Consider the following 18589-nt stretch of genomic DNA (forward strand, 5'->3'; position numbering starts at 1 on the left):
TTTTATTGGTGTGCTTTTCTTCGCTGTTCTTTTTCATCAGATGGCAGAATGCACGCTAATAAAAGCCAGCGGTTACTGCGGAGCGTTTGGCAGGCGAGGCGGGGTTCACCTCAGTGGTCGTTCCAGTACCTGGTCTACATTAAAACCCTGCTTTTTCTTCTTTCTAGCTTGTTTTGTTTGAAAGCGTCGCGCTGCTGTGCCGGTCCAGTCAACCAGTTTACTTCCAGTCTTTTCTACTGTGTGGAGGCCGAGCCGATACAGGAGACGGCGTAGCTAAAACATGGCAGACCACTGATTGGTTAGACCATCATTACTAACACACTGATGGTAACCTAATTATTTATTTTTTTGTTTTGTTTATTTGAAATTTGTTAATTTAGGATAAACCCCTTTTAGATGCATCATCTCGTTCTCAAGGGCTCTCAACAGAAAACACAATCACTACATAACAGAGAAATTACAGGTGAAACTAAATAATAATAACTTAAAAAAGATCAATATAACAACGTACATACACGAGCAAACGAAACTAAACAAACAAAGAAACCAATAAACTATAAACATTATAAACATTAAACATTACAACCACTAGGTGGCCAAAAATAGATTAGAACATTGAGTGGATCACCAAATACAATTAATAATAAAACATTGTTTGTGTTGAAGATGATGTCATGGCTCCGTTGCTATGACTATCGGCAAAGAATCCCGCCTGCATTGAGGGTCTGCTGCCGTCACCTGGAACCATCCGTGAGTCTGCGATGATCGTTAGGACAGCAGAAACCCAGACCAGGTCTGGAGTTGGGTTCATCTGGTCCGAGCCAGAGCGAAATGGTTCAGTTCTGCCCTAGATCCCGTTCACACAGACCTCCAGGGCCGTGAATAGGATGTGACAGACGGGTAACTGAATATAAGAAACCAGGGAAGGAAGTGACCATATTTGGACTGTGGAGGAGCGAGTGTTTGGATCCGGACCAACAGTCTCCTCTAAATCTTCATCATGATGCCGTCCTCTCTTCAACTCTCACTCCAGCGTTTCCACTGTTATCTTGGCAACAAGTCACATGACACAACAGACAGACAGCTGGTGAAACGGTGGATCCGGGTCCAGGTTCCCTTTTGATGTTCTGTTACAGAAACAAAGTCCTTGTGGGTTATTTCAAATATTCCAGAAATGCTCCTCAACACTTTCCACTCGCTCAGCAGAGAAGGAGTGCGGTCGTGGTTTTCGGTCGTGGTTTGGCAGCTCAAACCGCTCTGCTAATATTGACAGGCGACCCGAGGCGCTGTCTTCTTCTTCTGCACCTGAATTAACCACATACATTCCACTTCCTGCCAAGTGTCATTATTGGAAATATTTGAAAATGTGTCAGTTATTGTAGATCAGAGACCTTGGCAGCTGACAGAGACCCAAAAGGCCCACGTAGACCCTGAAGGTTAGACCCTGAAGTTAGACCCTGAAGGTTAGACCCCTGAAGGTTAGACCCTGAGGGTAGACCCTGAGGTTAGACCCTGAAGTTAGACCCTGAAGGTTAGACCCTGAAATGGAATGATTGCAGTTATTGCCAGCTTTGATACGATCTAACGTGCTGCTGTGTGTTGCTCCCTCAGAGAAAACACAACCTCGCTCTTATGAAATCAAAATGCAGCCAATGAAGTCTGATCTCTAATGGTTTGGAAAACCAGACTGCTTGTCTGAGTTCCTGAAAGTGAGCCATTTGGACGATAGTGCTGATACGTACGGTAACACACACACACACCAGCACACCCACGCCGCCGGCGAACACACAAGCGTTCCCGCAGCGGGAGGCCTCTTCAGGTCGAGGGAAAACAAAGGTTTTAAGAGGGAAACGTGGGAACCATTAAGTGTGAAAACTGTGAGAACGCAACTTTCTGGCTTCAAAGGCGAGTTCCAGGTCGGCCCGGTCTCCCGGCCTGGCCTCGGCTCCTGGCCCGGCGGTGCAACAGATGACAGTAATGTGATTACTCGTTGGGAAGCCGATGCCGGTCCAGAGAACCGCAGGGGGTCCTGGTGGTTCGCCATGGTCGGGTCTCAGCAGGTGCGTGTCTCCACTCAACGGTTCTGGCACCTCAGCAGACGTCGACTTTAACTCTTCAATATGGAAATGTGTCTTCACACAGACTCTGGACCGCCTTCTGGAGGCCGGGGAGACGGAGCTTCATCAAGGACACCAGTACACAGTGAGTCCCCTACAGTCCACTACAATCCCCATGCAATCCACCTACTGTAAACTCAGTGGAAACGGGTGTGCTTAACGTAAAAGACTACGAAAGGAAAGGATGAAACGGAATGAAAGGAAATAAAGGACAGAAACACACAACGTTGTTGAGGTGAACTTTCATAGTTCAAGGGTCAAAGTAATCGTAGTAGCTAGCTAGCATTGGTAGCGATCTGTCAATCAGCACGTAAGCTCCGCCCCCTAAAGCATCCCCTGCTTTCTGGTCTGTTGGACTCTAAATGGACCTGTCTATCGGCAGGTAAGCCCCCCCTAACCAGAGAGGAGTCGCTTCCTGGTGGCCAGCAGAGAGAAGTAGCACCATTTTCTCATAGACTTCTATACAACCAGAGAGGAGTCGCCCCCTGGTGGCCAGCAGAGAGGATGCAGATTTAAGGCATTTCAGCGTTGGCTTCACTTTTCAGAACGGTTGCCGCCTAATCTCAAGTCAACAAACCTTTACCTGGAAAAGTAATATGAAGTTTTATGAACCTTCGAGCTGATCAGCTGTCCCTCTCTGACAGAACTACTGGTTCTGGACTGGGGGGGGGGGGCTCAGTCCACTGGTGGGACCAACATGCATACAAAAACCACATCAGGACCAGAACAATGAAACTCCAGAATCTGTATTTTGTCCACAGAAAGAGTATCGTAGTCTTATTCTGAAATGTTCCCAAACAGATGTAGAAGTCGGAGCCTAAATATATCCGCCGTCATGTTGTCGGGTTTGTGAAAGCAGACGTTTAGTGCGACCACATGTGCAACCGTCGTGTTTCATGGAGCGCTCTGTTCACGCCGGCCTCAGACGGCCGGCAGCCTCACCTGTTCCTCGTTACCCAGAAAAGAGAAAGGTATTTGTTACACTCAGCCGTATAACTCGTAAGCCTCCGTCTTTATTGAGCAGAGGACGTCGGACCAATGCAGAGATGGTTTTGATATTTGTAGCGAGCGGTGTGCGGATCAAAGCGAGGAGGCCGGCGGCGGCTGTGGGTTGCAGGTGACTGGGGGAAGAAAATATGTTTCAGTACAGCATTCCAGCGGCCGGCTGGGAGTATAGAAACAGAATACATAGAGTGGATGAAATAACTGTAATATCTAACTAAAATGAAGCATCGCCCATAGGGGAGGAAGTAGCAGCTGTCCGACATACATAGAACATAAGATGACATGGACTCAAATAGGCAGGTAATGCTCACCAGATGGCTGGGTGGGTTCTGTCTTTTAAAACGCAGGCACCCCTTGTCACTAATGCCAAATGGCGTATGAATGACATGACGACTTGTAAGTCATGTAGCGTCCAACCAAACGCCATTCTTGCTTTTTGCGTGTAATTTTTATGGCATAGTGTGTACTGACTGCAAAGACAGGCTTTGAGTGATATTTTTTACGTGAAAGTCACTTTGGGACACTTTAATGCTTCGATAATACGTTTACTTTAATTATATGTACAATCTTATGACTCTGCTTCAGTAAACGTGTAGAAGGTCGGACTCTCTCGTATTTCCACACAGTGAAATTGCTTGGTTGCAGAATCCGAATGACAATGAAAAGTCGTACAAGTGCCACCGCAGCCACAAAGGCTTGCAGAGCCGCTGCCAGCAGCAGTAATACCTCGTCTGCGCTGCGTATTCTATGGTGTGGAATAACTCCTGCTGCCTCACATGGACGCTGCAGCGGAGGAGGACATGTGCTTTGAGTTTGCCCAGCCTTTGGAGTGGAGGCCAGTTGGAGCAGCGAGGCCAGGAGAAGGATCACATCGGTGCCAGGCTTGGCTCGGCTTTAGGTGTGCGTGAAGACGGAGCTCTGGGATGTTTCATCTCACTTTCCATCGGCGTGCGAAGCAGCGGCGTCTCCTGTTTTGATGCCTCCAATTGTGTTAAAGCTGAAAAACACACTGACCAAAGATTTCATCATCTTTGTTCTGGACGTTCTGCTTGTTCTTAGGTACAAAAAAGATCTACGAGATCTATTGTTACCAGGCGGCAACCTCCGGTTCTGAGAAGTGAAGCCAAACCTGAAGTGCCTTAAATGCTGGATTCTTCTCTGCTGGCCACCAGGGGGCGACTCCTCTCTGGTTGTATAGAAGTCTATGAGAAAATGGTCCTACTTCTCTCTGCTGGCCACCAGGGGGCGACTCCTCTCTGGTTGTATAGAAGTCTATGAGAAAATGGTCCTACTTCTCTCTGCTGGCCACCAGGGGGCGACTCCTCTCTGGTTGTATAGAAGTCTATGAGAAAATGGTCCTACTTCTCTCTGCTGGCCACCAGGGGGCGACTCCTCTCTGGTTGTATAGAAGTCTATGAGAAAATGGTCCTACTTCTCTCTTGATGTATTATCTCAGTAAACATTGTAAACATGAGTTTATGGTCTCAATCTCTAGTTTCAAGTCTTCTTCAATCCAGCATGATGTTCATTTAGTACATTATGGTCCATTTAGAGTCCACCAGACCAGAAAGCAGGGGATGCTTTAGGGGGCGGGGCTTACCTGCTGATTGACAGGTTGCTACATGCTACCAATGCTAAATTCAGATATCACAGACAAATACTCACCATATCGTTTAAAAAGCATGAGAATGGCTCTGAATAATATATATATATATATATATATATATATATATATCAGATATATATATATATCAGAAGGTTCACGATGAATTCACGTTACCCTCATCGTGTTTATTTTACACTTTAACAGTATGATGGTTTCCCTCAGTATAGAATGTCAGCATTTTTGTGGTTATCGGTCATTTTACAAAACCAATTTGCTGATACCCCCCCCCCCCAAAAAAAAAAAACCCTTACCTATAGCACTCTGATCGTAGCACTGTAGCCCTTAAGGTACTACTTTACTCAGATGAGGACCTAACACTTGTTCTATTTTTAGCTCTTACTTTATTCACCTGCCCAGGGACTACGGATGGAAAGTAGCTAGTAAGCTAAATCCGGTACAAGGCATCTCGTCTCATCTCGAGACTAATGTTATTTTGTACATTGTCCCTGATACAAATAAACTTATTAAATGAAATTAAATCAGCAATGATACGTTTTGGTTTCTTTGTTTCCTTCTTTTGACAAATGTACTTATTGTAAGTCTCTTTGGACAAAAGCTAAATGACCTAAATGTAAATGTAAATGTAAATGTAAATGTAAATGTTTATTATATATAAATAATTTAGATATATTTTATTTGATTTATTTTAACTTTATAAAACTTCAGGGAACTGTTTTATTCATGTATTTATTTATTTATCTGTTCGTCTTCATAGTAAAGCTGCTGATAGATTCACTGAATTAAATGCTTTAAGTTATCTCAACACAGTTTCGTGTTATTCTGAATTTGGTCACTGTTTTCAGTTATCCGTCTCCTAGATTATTAGTTATTTGTATCGGCCCAGAAACAGTCCACCCCTATAATGTTCTTTTGTCTTTTTTCTGTCCTGTGTACGTGTGATTGCTGATTTTTCTATTTTTGCACAATTTCATGTTATTATTTTTTGCAAAAAACAATAACGGCAGGTATTGGCCCACAAGAAGAGATATTGGTCGATTGGCTGTAATTAATTTATTTGTGAAGTTAACTCATTCAGCTTCATCACACACGTACCCCACCAGACCCGCCACTAGAGGTCGCTACACAGCTCCTCAACCTGGAGCACAACCCAAACACCGGTAACAACAGCAGAGCCTCGGCTGTATGGAATCACAATAAAACTAAGATTATCAATATATATTTAAATGTAAGATTTTACTTCATACTTAGTACTTAATAACCTGTTTAATTAGATTATAAATATATGTTCAAATGTAAGATTTTACTTCATACTTAGTAGTTAATAACCCTATTTATTTAGATTATAAATATATGTTCAAATGTAAGATTTTACTTCATACTTAGTAGTTAATAACCCTATTTATTTAGATTATCAATATATAGTAAAAGGGTGTAATATTTAAATTGTGTGTATTTAGTCTTTACATTGTATATCATAATATATAGGCGTAACAATATGCATTATTGTTATATTTTTCAGAATTCTAAGTCTCATTGTTTTTTGTTGTTTTTATTTTTTTGCATGCTTTTGTCATGTTCTCATGTTTTGTGTGGTCCCCAGGAAGAGTCTCAAATATGTTTTTCAAAATCTAATAATAATACATATAATAATATATGTAATACATGTATAATCGATCATATGTTATTGATTATACAGTGTTTATGATCGCAGCCAATCAACTCAGAGAGACTGTTCTTCCTCCATACCTTCTATATGAAACAAACAAAAAAGAATCTGGCTGATGCCTCGTGTCGGATGACGTCACACCCCCTCCGCCTGCCCCCTTTTTTTCTCTCCGTGCGCGAGCTCGACAGTCCAAAGTATAAAGTAGCGCGAGCGCCTGGACTGGGGGGAAAAGTGGAGTCGAGATAGAGAGGCACACACGGAACGGAGGAGCACGCGCGCATACACAGACGCGCGCGCATGCAGACGCGCGTCTAGCCGTAGAAGGACGCGGGCCCGCGTGCACACACGTACACGTTCACAAGTTAATCACGGAGATCGCGGAATGGAGCCGCAGCGATGGATCTAACGCGGGGCCGACGACGGGGAATGGGCGGCGGGCTGCGGCCGCTGCTGCCGCGGCTGCTGCTGCTCTGCTCCGGGCTGCTGGCGGCGGCTCACGGTACGTTCACCGACTTTCTTTTCTTCTTCACAACACGGGGACCGCGAGGCCCCGCCGTTACCGGGCGCTCCTCCCGAGAGTCCCCGAGTCGACCCGGACTAGTGCGAGTCTGGAAGTTGAGGGTTTTGTGTCCCAGGGGGACAACAACATAGCTGCGGTGGGAGTCTCCGAACTTTGTGTGTGTGTGTGTGTGTGTGTGTGAGAGAGACCCACCGGAGGGGGGACCCGGTCTAGCTTGACCCGCCTCGTGCAGGTTCGGTCGGTGTTTGTGGACTTTTAGACCCGGAGAACGGAGAAGTTTGCGGGCTGGTTTCTCGGGGCCTCGGCGGCTCCTCGGTGTCGGGTGTCAGCAGACCTTCTGCTTTGGTAGAGAAAACACACGGAGGGGTTCTGTTCGGGACCGGGGACGCTGCTGGACTACACGGTCCGGCACTCCGGGTCGAGGTCTAAAGAACACTTACTTTCTCCCGGTCTGATTTTGCGGTTTTACGGTTTAATCTGAAAAGTGGCCAGAAAGAGGCGGAGCTTAGCTTTCTCCCGTGTGGATGTAGACCACATCTAGTCCACTGGTCCAGACTACACCTAGACCACCTATTAGTGGTCCAGACTACACCTAGACCCCTGTAAGTAGTCCAGACTACACCTAGACCCCCTGTGAGTGTCCCAGACTACATCTAGACCCTTGTGAGTGGTCCAGACTACACCTAGACCCCCTATGAGTAGTCCAGACTAAGTCTAGACCCCCTGTAAGTAGTCCAGACTACATCTAGACATCTAAACATGACTGTACCAGACTCCCAAAGGTCAGAACTCTATCAGACCAGAGAGCAATAAAGAGTTCCTTGTAAAGAAAGGCGTACGCTCGTCAGCAGCCGAGGAATCCCGCTCTGATATCACAATACTGGAGTCCCGATGAGGCCTGGGATGAAATAACTGAAACAATAACTTTATTATTACTTCAGAGAATAATTGATTTACAAAATATGCTTAAAGTGTCACTTAAACACACCGGAGTCACTTTGCAGTTTGTTAAGACAACAAAACAGCGGAAACACCTCCGACTTAGCCAAACACTTAAAGGACAAGCACCCAGACCTGCACACTGAACTCAGGGAACGACAGGTCATTTACTCAGTGCCACATTCAGTGCAAAAAGCAAGCGCCACCCCCCTTCACTCTTAACAAAAGTAGCTCTGGAAGAAAAAAATAGAGCTGGTTTATTTATATTATTATATTTTATATTATATTATTGTATTTATATTTTAACATTTTTAAAATTGTGTGCATTAGAAAAGCTTGTCTTTGTGGTATTTTATATTATTTGCTGATTAATATGTTATTGTTCTAAGATTTTCTATTAAAATAAAGTCAGTAATGACATTTTTTGGATTCACTTTTTATTTGAAAAAGTATCGAAAAGTATCGAAAAGTACCGAAACACATGTTGGTACCGGTACCGGTACCAAAATGTTGGTATCGTGACAACACTAAATATATGTAATGCTTATAATTATTGTCCTGGTAGAGTCAGAAACGTGTTTTGAATGAAAGCACCAAGTCCACCGACAGTTGATGAACAGGGTTGGAGCGGATGCTGGAAATCCTTGAAAAGACTTGAATTAAGTGTGGTGTTTTCAAGGTTTGAAAAGTGCTTGGATGTAGAATAAAGGTCTATAAATGTGTGTTGTATGTGATAACATCTATGATAGAACAGAGAAAAGAAGATCTCCATATTTGAGGGACTGAAAATAGCATTTTGTGACATTTCTTTATGAAAAATGCCTTTTGATGATGAACAGATGATGAAAATAGTTGGTGATTATATTTCTGTGGATCTGTTAGTGGAATTAGTTTTCCTTTCATTTGTGGTCCTTCTGTAAAAAGCTGTCTCCAAACATCATGTTGGTTGTTTAGAGGACAATAACATCTCATTTAATGTGATGAACAAGTGACAGAATAAGTAGACTGAATACTGACCATTGGATTGGTACAAATATGGAGTTTACCACAGCTGGAAGGGGCTGGAAAAGCATGGAAATGCACCTGGAAATGCTTGGAAAGTGCTTGAATGTGACTTTGGAAAAGGTATATATGAAATAATGAAATCTGAGCGTCGGGTCCAGACCGGTAACGTCGCTGAGAGTTACTACGCCGTCGTAACGAGGACCATGTGACCAGATTAATACATGACATCATCAAAATGGCCTTAAAACTCTTAAAATGGCAGCAAAACACGCTGATGTCACTTTAGATGAGAAACATAGATGACGGCCGTTTGGTGATTATTAAGAAATACACAGTCTGGTAATTTAAAGAGTGAGAGAGTTGAAGAGATTGAAAGGAGAAGAGTGACCACACACACACACACTCACACTCACACTCACACTCACACTCACACTCACACTTCACACCCGCTGGCCACAAACGACGGAGTGATGTCAGAACTCGACAAAGGCAAACATCACAGCTGTGTGTCCACGGCCTGATGGATCACCAGCAACCACTGCTACAACCATGCTACACCACCATGCTACACCCACCATGCTGCACCCACCATGCTACATTTATTATTATTATCATGATTATAATTATTTAGAGCATTAACACATTAGTAACCAACCAGAAAACTAACCTGTGTGTTTAGAAACTACAAACTACAAACACACCAGAAACTACAAACTACAAACACACCAGAAACTACAAACTCACACCAGAAACTACAGACACACACCAGAAACTACAAACACACACCAGAAACTACAGACACACACCAGAAACTACAAACTACAAACACACCAGAAACTACAAACTCACACCAGAAACTACAGACACACACCAGAAACTACAAACACACACACTAGAAACTACAAACACACACACCAGAAACTACAGACACACACCAGAAACTACAGACACACATCAGAAACTACAGACACACACCAGAAACTACAAACTCACACCAGAAACTACAAACACACCAGAAACTACAGACACACATCAGAAACTACAGACACACACCAGAAACTACAAACTCACACCAGAAACTACAGACACACACCAGAAACTACAAACTCACACCAGAAACTACAAACTCACACCAGAAACTACAAACTACAAACACACACAAGAAACTACAAACACACTCTGTTTAAGTTGGAAGTTGTAGTTTTTTTTTTGAAGCACCGATATCGGAGTCCCAACATCTGTAGAAATAATCCAGAGAGGAGATACAGGAAGTCTGTGGGAGTCTACCTTGATTTCTCTAGGGTCCTTAAACACAGCACACACACACCTACGCACACACACACACACACACACACACTGCAGAAATATGCTCACTGCGCTCGTCACATTTTTCTTGTCCCAACTGGGGAGGTGTGAAGAAAATCTCTTCCTTCCTTGCAACCCTTCAAATACACACACACTCTCACACACACACACACACACACACACACACACACACACACACACACACTCTTCTGTTCTGTTTCGTTCTGCTTGGAGAACGCTAACAGGCTCCGTTGCTTTACATCTTATCAGAGCCATCTTAACAGTGTGTGTGTGTTTGGTTTTGTGTGTGTGTGTGTGTGTGTGTTTGGTTTTGTGTGTGTGTGTGTGTGTGTTTGGTTTTGTGTGTGTGTGTGTGTTTGGTTTTGTGTGTGGTTGCTCACACTTTAGAAACTTCTTTTGGAATCTTTTTTTCTTTCCAAGCTGCCACCTCAGTTTGACCTACGACCCCACACACACTCTGAGGGTGCCCCCCCCCCCCCCCGTACTTGGATTGCATATCCCATTGACGAGTCTTTTCTTTGGCAGATGAGATGAAAACATGGTGATCATCAGAACCGGAACTTTTCCAACAATAATAATAGTAGATTCACATTTAAATTCTATTTAAATCCCATTTCTCAACATAATAGAGACGTTTATTTGCTTATTATAGGTTGTATTCATGTTAAGGTGGATTTTTGGAAGAAAGAAGTTTGGGATCAAATATTTTCGGGGACCCCTGCAGTAACTCTGCGGACCCCCTAAGGTTCCCAGACCCCCTGTTGAGGACCTCTGGTCCAGATCTAAACCATGTAGTACTCTATCCCCCTGTTAAGGCCATGGGGGGGTTAACGAGGCGTCCTCCTCTTCGTCCACCTCTTCATCCTCTTCTCTTCTGCTCTGCATCAGTCAGCATTCAGGTCTAAATCCGGCCCCCCAGACCCCTGTCTGGCTGCTAGTATACCTGGGCGTCGTGCCCGAGTGGACTTTATGTGTGAAACCCTGAAATAAGTCACCGCTCCGCTGACATCATCGAGGACGGCGTCCTCCAGGTAGACTGGTTCTGTCGGTCCACGTGGACCCGAGGCGGGTCATCCAGATCATCTTCATTCTTAAAATGTCTATTTACAATCATCTTAATAAAGAGATGAAGATCAAAGCTGATAAAGCTGGAACCTCCACGTCGAGTCTCAACCCCGACGATGGATTAATGAAGCTGTCCGTGATGTCTCTCAGGACGGGGGTGTTATTCTGGGCCGGCATCCACGCTGACAGAGGGAGTGTGTCTTCATGCCGTGGGATTACAGTCGGCATGCAGCACCAAACCGCAGCGCTGCCAGCCTGCCAGCCTGCCAGCCTGCCAGACCCAAACCACCAGCTTCCCCCGAGGCCCCGGGCAGCTGCTGCTGCTGGGACCGCCCCGACCAGTCACCCGAAGAGTCACCGCTCCCGGGGAGTCACCCTTCCCGGGTCACCGTCCCCGAGGGAGTCACTGTCTGAGGAGTCACCTTCCCCGAGGAGTCACCATCCCCAAAGAGTCACCGTCCCCGAGGGGTCATCGTCCTCGAGGAGTCACTGTCCCCGAGGGGTCACCGACCCTGCGGTGTCACCGTCCCCGAGTAGGCACCATCCCCAAAGAGTCACCGTCCCAGAGGAGTCACCCTTCCCGGGTCACCGTCCCCGAAGAGTCAGGTCCCCAAGGAGTCACAGTCCCCGAGGAGTCCCAGAGGGATCACTGTCCCCGAGGGGTCACCGACCCTGCAGGGTCACCGTCCCCGAGTAGGCACCATCCCCAAAGAGTCACTGTCCCAGAGGAGTCACCCTTCCCGGGTCACCGTCCCCGAAGAGTCATGTCCCCAAGGAGTCACAGTCCCCGAGGAGTCCCCGAGGGATCACTGTCCCCGAGGGGTCACCGTCCGAGGAGTCACTGTCTGAGGGGTCACCCTCCCCGAGGAGTCACCATCCCCAAAGAATCACCGTCCCCGAGGAGTCACCCTTCCTGGGTCACCTTCCAGAGGAGTCACCAACCCCGAGGGGTCACCGTCCCCGAGTAGGCACTGTCCCCGAGGGGTCACCGTCCCCGAGGAGTCACCCTTCCCAGGTCACCGTCCCCGAGGGGTCACCGTCCCCGAGGGATCACTGTCCCTAAGGGGTCACCGTCCAAGGAGTCACTGTCTGAGGGGTCACCGTCCAAGGAGTCACTGTCTGAGGGGTCACCATCCCCAAAGAGTCACCGTCCCCGAGGGGTCATCGTCCCCGCGGGGTCACCATCCCCGAGTAAACACCATCCCCAAAGAGTCACCGTCCCCGAGGGGTCACCGTCCCCGAGGGGTCATCGTCCCCAAGGGGTCACTGTCCCCGGGTCCCCCTCCCCGAAGAAGGCAAATGGCGTGCCCGCTCTTCCACACCCCCGGGTTGTTACTGATCTGATGATGTCACAAACAAATCCAGGGTTCAGCATTAATGGACGGTCATCAATTACATTTAGCTTGACCCTCATCAGTGTTATTTTTTAGTGTTAATAATAACAAGATTACAGCTCTGTCTTTGCTCAACATGAGAAGAACAGAAATCCATGTAAATAAATCAGCTGATCCCATGAAGGCCGGTGTAACAGTGGAGGCTAAATGTTGTCTGCCATGTTTTGTGTGTGAAATGCATCGTGGGTAAAGTTAAGTCTCCGGGACGAGTCCTCCAGGTCCCTAATGAGTAGAATCCTCTTCTTTTTTTTTTTTTTACAAAAGTGGTCGAGCTTGTTGTGTTTCTAAGAGCTCATGTCCTTTCAGTAGAAAAGTATCACATCATAATGAGTTCATTACCTCGTCACTGAGAATCACAGATACCTTGAATCAGTTCAGTTCTCGTTGCTTCTTGTAGCAGGCCGATGACATGTCTGCATTTATTCAAGCTCCATTGCTTGAATAAGCAGGTTTAATTTTCATCCTATGAACCAATTACAGCAGAGACCTTCAACATGGGGTACGGGACCTTAGCAGTTCCTTTAGTTCCAGAAGGCGTATCGGATCGTGTTTCTGTCCTCATCGTGGTAAAACTCTTCTCGGAGCCTTGAATCTAACCTTCGCTTGGTGTTTTTCTTTCCAGGCTCGCCTCTGCTCCTGTTTGCCAACCGGCGGGACGTCCGACTGGTGGATGCCGACGGCGTGCGCGGCGAGTCGGCCATCGTTGTGAGCGACCTGGAGGACGCGGCAGCGGTGGACTTCCTGTACTCCGAGGGTCTGATCTTCTGGACAGACGTCAGTGAGGAGGCTATCAAACAGACACACTGGAATCAGTCGTCCAACTGTAAGAATGCGTTGCGGCACGGTGTTTCCTCACCATTTTGGTGAAGAAGTTTCACGCTGTGGGTTTTGTGGTTGCAGCCCTGAAGGAGGCGCTGGGAACCGGCCAGACCGTGGTGGTGTCAGGCCTGGACAGTCCCGACGGGCTGGCCTGTGATTGGCTGGGCAGGAAGCTGTACTGGACGGACTCGGAGACCAACCGGATTGAAGTGGCCAACCTGGACGGCACCTCCAGGAAGGTCCTGTTCTGGATGGACCTGGACCAGCCGAGAGCCATCGCCCTCAACCCGGCTCAACGGTAACTCACGGCAACACACTCCACACCGCGATCATGGGGCGTTCACAGAAAACAGAATCAAACAACGTTGTGATTTAATACAATAAACGGATAAAGAATATGCAGAAAAAAAACAAAGTCATGGTTTGTTAAGTCTGTTTGCATCAATTTTTAATCACAAAGCCAAGTTCACATACAAGGAATTAGCCTTCAATGTGTACGATATTTACCAAGAATAAACAATCAAGTACTGTCGTCCAGAACATAATTAAAATGAAATTTTTATCCCAAATGAAAAGAGAAAAAAAGACACTCTATATACCATTGCACTGTAATAGTTGTTTGGACCAGCCCGTCCGTGGTCTGATCTTGTGGTCTGGTCTGGTCTCGTGGTCTGGTCTGGTCCGGTCTCGTGGTCCGGTCTGGTCTGGTCCGGTCTCGTGGTCTGGTCTGGTCTCTGTGTGAGATCCCGTTGTAGACCTCCTGGGAGGTTCCGGGTCCTCAGACCTCCTCGTGTTCAGACTGAATTCTTTCCGATCTCGTTCTTAATTTGTCCTCGCGTTGCTCAATCGTTCTGGCTGTTTCACACTGTAAACACTCGTCTGGAGCCTGAATGCCACGTCGCCCCGGCAACGGCCCGGCGGCAGCGCTGACGTTGATGTAGATCCCGATCACCAGCGGGCGTCGCCGTATCGGCCGGTCAGCTGAAGTTCAGAGGCAGAAGAGGAAACACTGTTTGGAGTATTCCTATTATTACAGACGACACTCACACGTCCTGGAATCACCTTCCATTTCACTGAGAAACAATACGTTTATTAATATATAATATAATGGTTATATGGTTTATGGTTATATAGAACGTTTTTATTTACGTATTTGCTCATCTTTTTAGAAAATCTGCTGACAGCTACACTTCTGTGTGATTCTGAACGTGGACTTTCAGACTTTCAGATATCCAGAGAAGTAATAATAAAGACAATAAAGTTATTGTCTTCTATTCTCTCACACACACACATGCACAGAAACACACACACAGAAACACACACAGAAACACACACACAGAAACACACACACACACAGAAACACACACACACACAGAAACACACAGCACATTCACGGAGATCGATCACACAAATGTAATAAACATGGTCTCCGTCATCTTCTTCTGTTTCCTCCGTCAGCGTCGCGTCTACGAGGAAGATTAGTTTATTCTGAAATGTGTGTGTGTGTGTGTGTGTCTACAAAAGGTATACACTCACTCACACACACACACACACACACACTTCATAAGAAGCATCCAAACCAATAACTACGGGTTGGCTGCCAAGCTGATTTATTGACCTTCAGTGTTTCTACTCGTGATTTATGGAAACCAAACATCCTCCAGAACGACACCAGGCACCCGGATATCCCTCCTCTTCCTCCTCTCCCTCCTCTTCTTCTTCTTCTTCTTGTCTGGTCCCTTTGGCTACACAATCGCCATGGTTACGTGGATCTTCAAGCCAGGTCCTGAGAGTGCCTTAAACCATCAAACATCCACTTCTTCTTTATGCCGTTTGATTACGAGCTCTACTTGACGTTAAGTGTTTGACTTGTTCTCTCCGGTTCTCTCCGGTTCTCTCCGGTTCCCTGCAGCTACATGTACTGGACCGACTGGGGGGAGGAGCCTCGGATCGAGCGTGCCGGGATGGACGGCAGCAACCGGTAAGTCTGAGGACGAGCAGCCTCTGCCTTCAAAGCGGTGTGTGTGTGTGTGTCTGACACTAACGGCTGTTCTGACCCACAGGAAGGTTATCGTGGTCGTGGACATCTACTGGCCCAACGGGCTGACCATCGACCTGCTGCAGCAGAAGTTATACTGGGCCGACGCCAAGCTGAGCTTCATCCACCGGGCCAACCTGGACGGCTCCGCAAGGTATGCCCCGGTGTGTGTGTGTGTGTGTGTGTGTGTTTCTGTGCATGTGTGTGTGTGTGTTTCTGTGTGTGTGTGTGTGTGTGTGTGTGTTTCTGTGCATGTGTGTGTGTTTCTGTGTGTGTGTTTCTGTGTGTGTGTGTGTTTCTGTGTGTGTGTGTGTGTGTGTGTGTGTGTGTGTTTCTCTGTGTGTGGGTGTGTGTTTCTGTGTGTGTGTGTGTGTGTGTGTGTGTGTGTGTGTGTGTGTGTGTGTGTTTCTGTGTGTGTGTGTGTGTGTGTGTGTGTTTCTGTGTGTGTGTGTGTGTGTGTGTGTGTGTGTGTTTCTGTGTGTGTGTGTGTGTGTGTGTGTGTGTTTCTCTGTGTGTGGGTGTGTGTTTCTGTGTGTGTGTGTTTCTGTGTGTGTGTGTGTGTGTGTGTGTGTTTCTGTGTGTGTGTGTGTGTGTGTGTGTTTCTGTGCGCGTGTGTGTGTGTTTCTGTGTGTGTGTGTTTCTGTGTGTGTGTGTGTGTGTGTGTGTGTTTCTGTGTGTGTGTGTGTGTTTCTGTGTGTGTGTGTGTGTGTGTGTGTTTCTGTGCGTGTGTGTGTGTGTGTGTGTGTGTGTGTTTCTGTGCGTGTGTGTTTCTGTGTGTGTGTGTGTAAATACGATGTGAGCTCCTAATAACCGGATTAATACCAGACTGTAACTGTAAACCTCTGACCCAGTTCAACCTGAGAGAGAGAGAGAGAGCTGCACAGACTTAATGAAAGACAAATAGAGAGAGCTGTCCAACACAAACAGAGCTGTGGTATGGAGGCCCCAGTCAAAACACACACACACACACACACACACACACACACACACCCATTACACAGCCTGGTTTCTACCTGATCTTTCAGATCTGATGTGGTGAAGCTGATGTGACTTTTTCCTTAAATGTGTGACATCACAACACAACACAGTGTCTACAGGGAGGTAAGCCCTGCCCCCTCCGCCACGGCCAGCCAATTAACACAACTGCTGAAAGCAGTCGGCCATCTTCTACTGTTTGGTACGATTCAAACAACAACTTTATTCAAACATTCAATGCTGCAGGACAAATGTTGTTTAATCTGGACGTACCTGACGGATGAAATACTGTGCTTTTTATACAATGAAGTTGTACACACACACACACACACACACACACACACACACACACACACACAAGCTGAACGGAGCTTTGAAATCTGGAGTTGGTTAATTTTGTTCCTTCTTTTTTTTCCTTTAAACACTGCTGGCAGCGTCCTCGACTCATACACACACACACACACACACACACACACAGGGCTGAAAATGATGATTGATGAAAGCCAGTTTCTGTGTGTTGATATTCTGAATACGAGCCTCCTTTGATCCGCTGCCTGAGTGCGTTTTCCTGTAAGTGATTTGAACGTGTGTTTTCTAGAAAAGAACCAGCTTCTGCTGATCCAGTCCAACACACACACACACACACACACACACACACACACACTCACACACACTCTAGCCTTCGTGCTCGCTGTAATTGTTCGGCTCTAAGGAGCTGGAAAGGGCACGAACAATCTTCTAATTGTGTTGCCTTAATAATAATATTAATAATAATAATTGCGGTCCACATTGCAGTGGAATGTGGTCTAGATATTCATGGTCCCAGAAGGAGGATCCATAATGGTCCTGACCTTCTCTCCAGCGCCTCCATCAGGCCAAAATGAGGACGAAGCGTTTTGATTCCAACGACATTGCCGATGTTTTCTCTAGCGGCAACCTTGTATCAGGTCGAAAGGTGGAATGCCTTGCAGAAGGAAGTCTCAACGTACGAAGACGTGATGATTTTCAGTGGACCTTACAGGAGTGTGTTGTTGTTGCAGGGAGACGGTGGTGGAGGGCACCCTGACCCACCCGTTCGCCCTGACCCTGTCCCAGGAAACCCTGTACTGGACCGACTGGCAGACCCGCTCCATCCACGCCTGTAACAAGAACAGTGGAGACAAAACCAGAGAGATCCTCAGTGGGATCTACTCTCCGATGGACATCCAGGTCCTGGAGGCCTACCGGCAGCCCTACAGTAAGTAGAACCAGCTGGAGCTGGAACTGGTCTGGGATCACGGCTAAGCTAACGGAAGCTAATCATGTCCTCTGTGGTTGCAGTCCAGACCCCCTGCAGTGCCAACAATGGCGGCTGCAGTCACCTCTGCCTGCTGTCTCCGGTCCAGCCGTTCTACAGCTGTGCCTGCCCCACCGGAGTCCAGCTCCAACCAGACGGGAAGACCTGCAAACCAGGTACAGACCCCGCTCACACCTGCACCACACACTAGACAAGCCTCCGAGGCCTTCCATGGCAGCTTCAGATACATTCAGTCAGTTGGGCTGCAAGATGATGCAATCGTGTGTAAATGTACGATATCGATTTGAAAAGTTTTACAATAAAAAAATAATCAATACTCAGCGTATCAGGGCCACTGTAGAAAAAGAGAAAATACGGAGCCGAGAGAGGGGGACAAGAGTTTATTACGTTGTTTAACAAGCGGCGTCTATGCTAGCTAACGTCCCATGAACATACATTTATGTTCGTTATGAATCCAACGTGTGACAACGCCTCGTTAAGATGCTTATTGTTGGGCTAAGATGCTAGCGGTAGCTTTCACTTGTTGTCATAGCAACGACAAGCATCCAGTGTTAGCGGAACCAAGCAACGTGTTTACGTTGTCTATGACAAGTGACATAAAAGTGACATGAATGCCAGTTGTTAGCATCGTAATAAACTAGCAAATTTGCGACTCCTCTCTCGGCTCCCCTTTTTTTTCTTTTTTTTTTCTACAGTGGCCCTCAAACGCGGTCAATCGTTACAATATGGCCACACAAAATATACTCAAAGTGCAACACCAGCATTCCGATGCAGCGTCGACTGTGATCGGGAAGCG

At 46.6% G+C, this 18589-nt stretch overlaps 1 protein-coding gene across 1 annotated transcript in view; it reads left to right on the plus strand.

The window, feature by feature from the left end:
- Nucleotides 1–6622: 6622 nt before the first annotated feature.
- Nucleotides 6623–18589, plus strand: part of lrp5 (low density lipoprotein receptor-related protein 5) — a 42100-nt gene continuing 30133 nt past the window's right edge. Inside the window, exons 1-7 of the mRNA XM_084017062.1 lie at nucleotides 6623–6914; nucleotides 13287–13487; nucleotides 13565–13781; nucleotides 15396–15464; nucleotides 15547–15675; nucleotides 17537–17733; nucleotides 17817–17948. Coding sequence (XP_083873188.1) covers nucleotides 6812–6914; nucleotides 13287–13487; nucleotides 13565–13781; nucleotides 15396–15464; nucleotides 15547–15675; nucleotides 17537–17733; nucleotides 17817–17948 — 1048 coding nt within the window. The 5' untranslated portion in view covers nucleotides 6623–6811. The remainder of the gene's footprint in view (nucleotides 6915–13286; nucleotides 13488–13564; nucleotides 13782–15395; nucleotides 15465–15546; nucleotides 15676–17536; nucleotides 17734–17816; nucleotides 17949–18589) is intronic.

Source organism: Eutrigla gurnardus (genome assembly GCF_963514095.1).
Source record: "Eutrigla gurnardus genome assembly, chromosome: 9".
Taxonomy (NCBI): domain Eukaryota; kingdom Metazoa; phylum Chordata; class Actinopteri; order Perciformes; family Triglidae; genus Eutrigla; species Eutrigla gurnardus.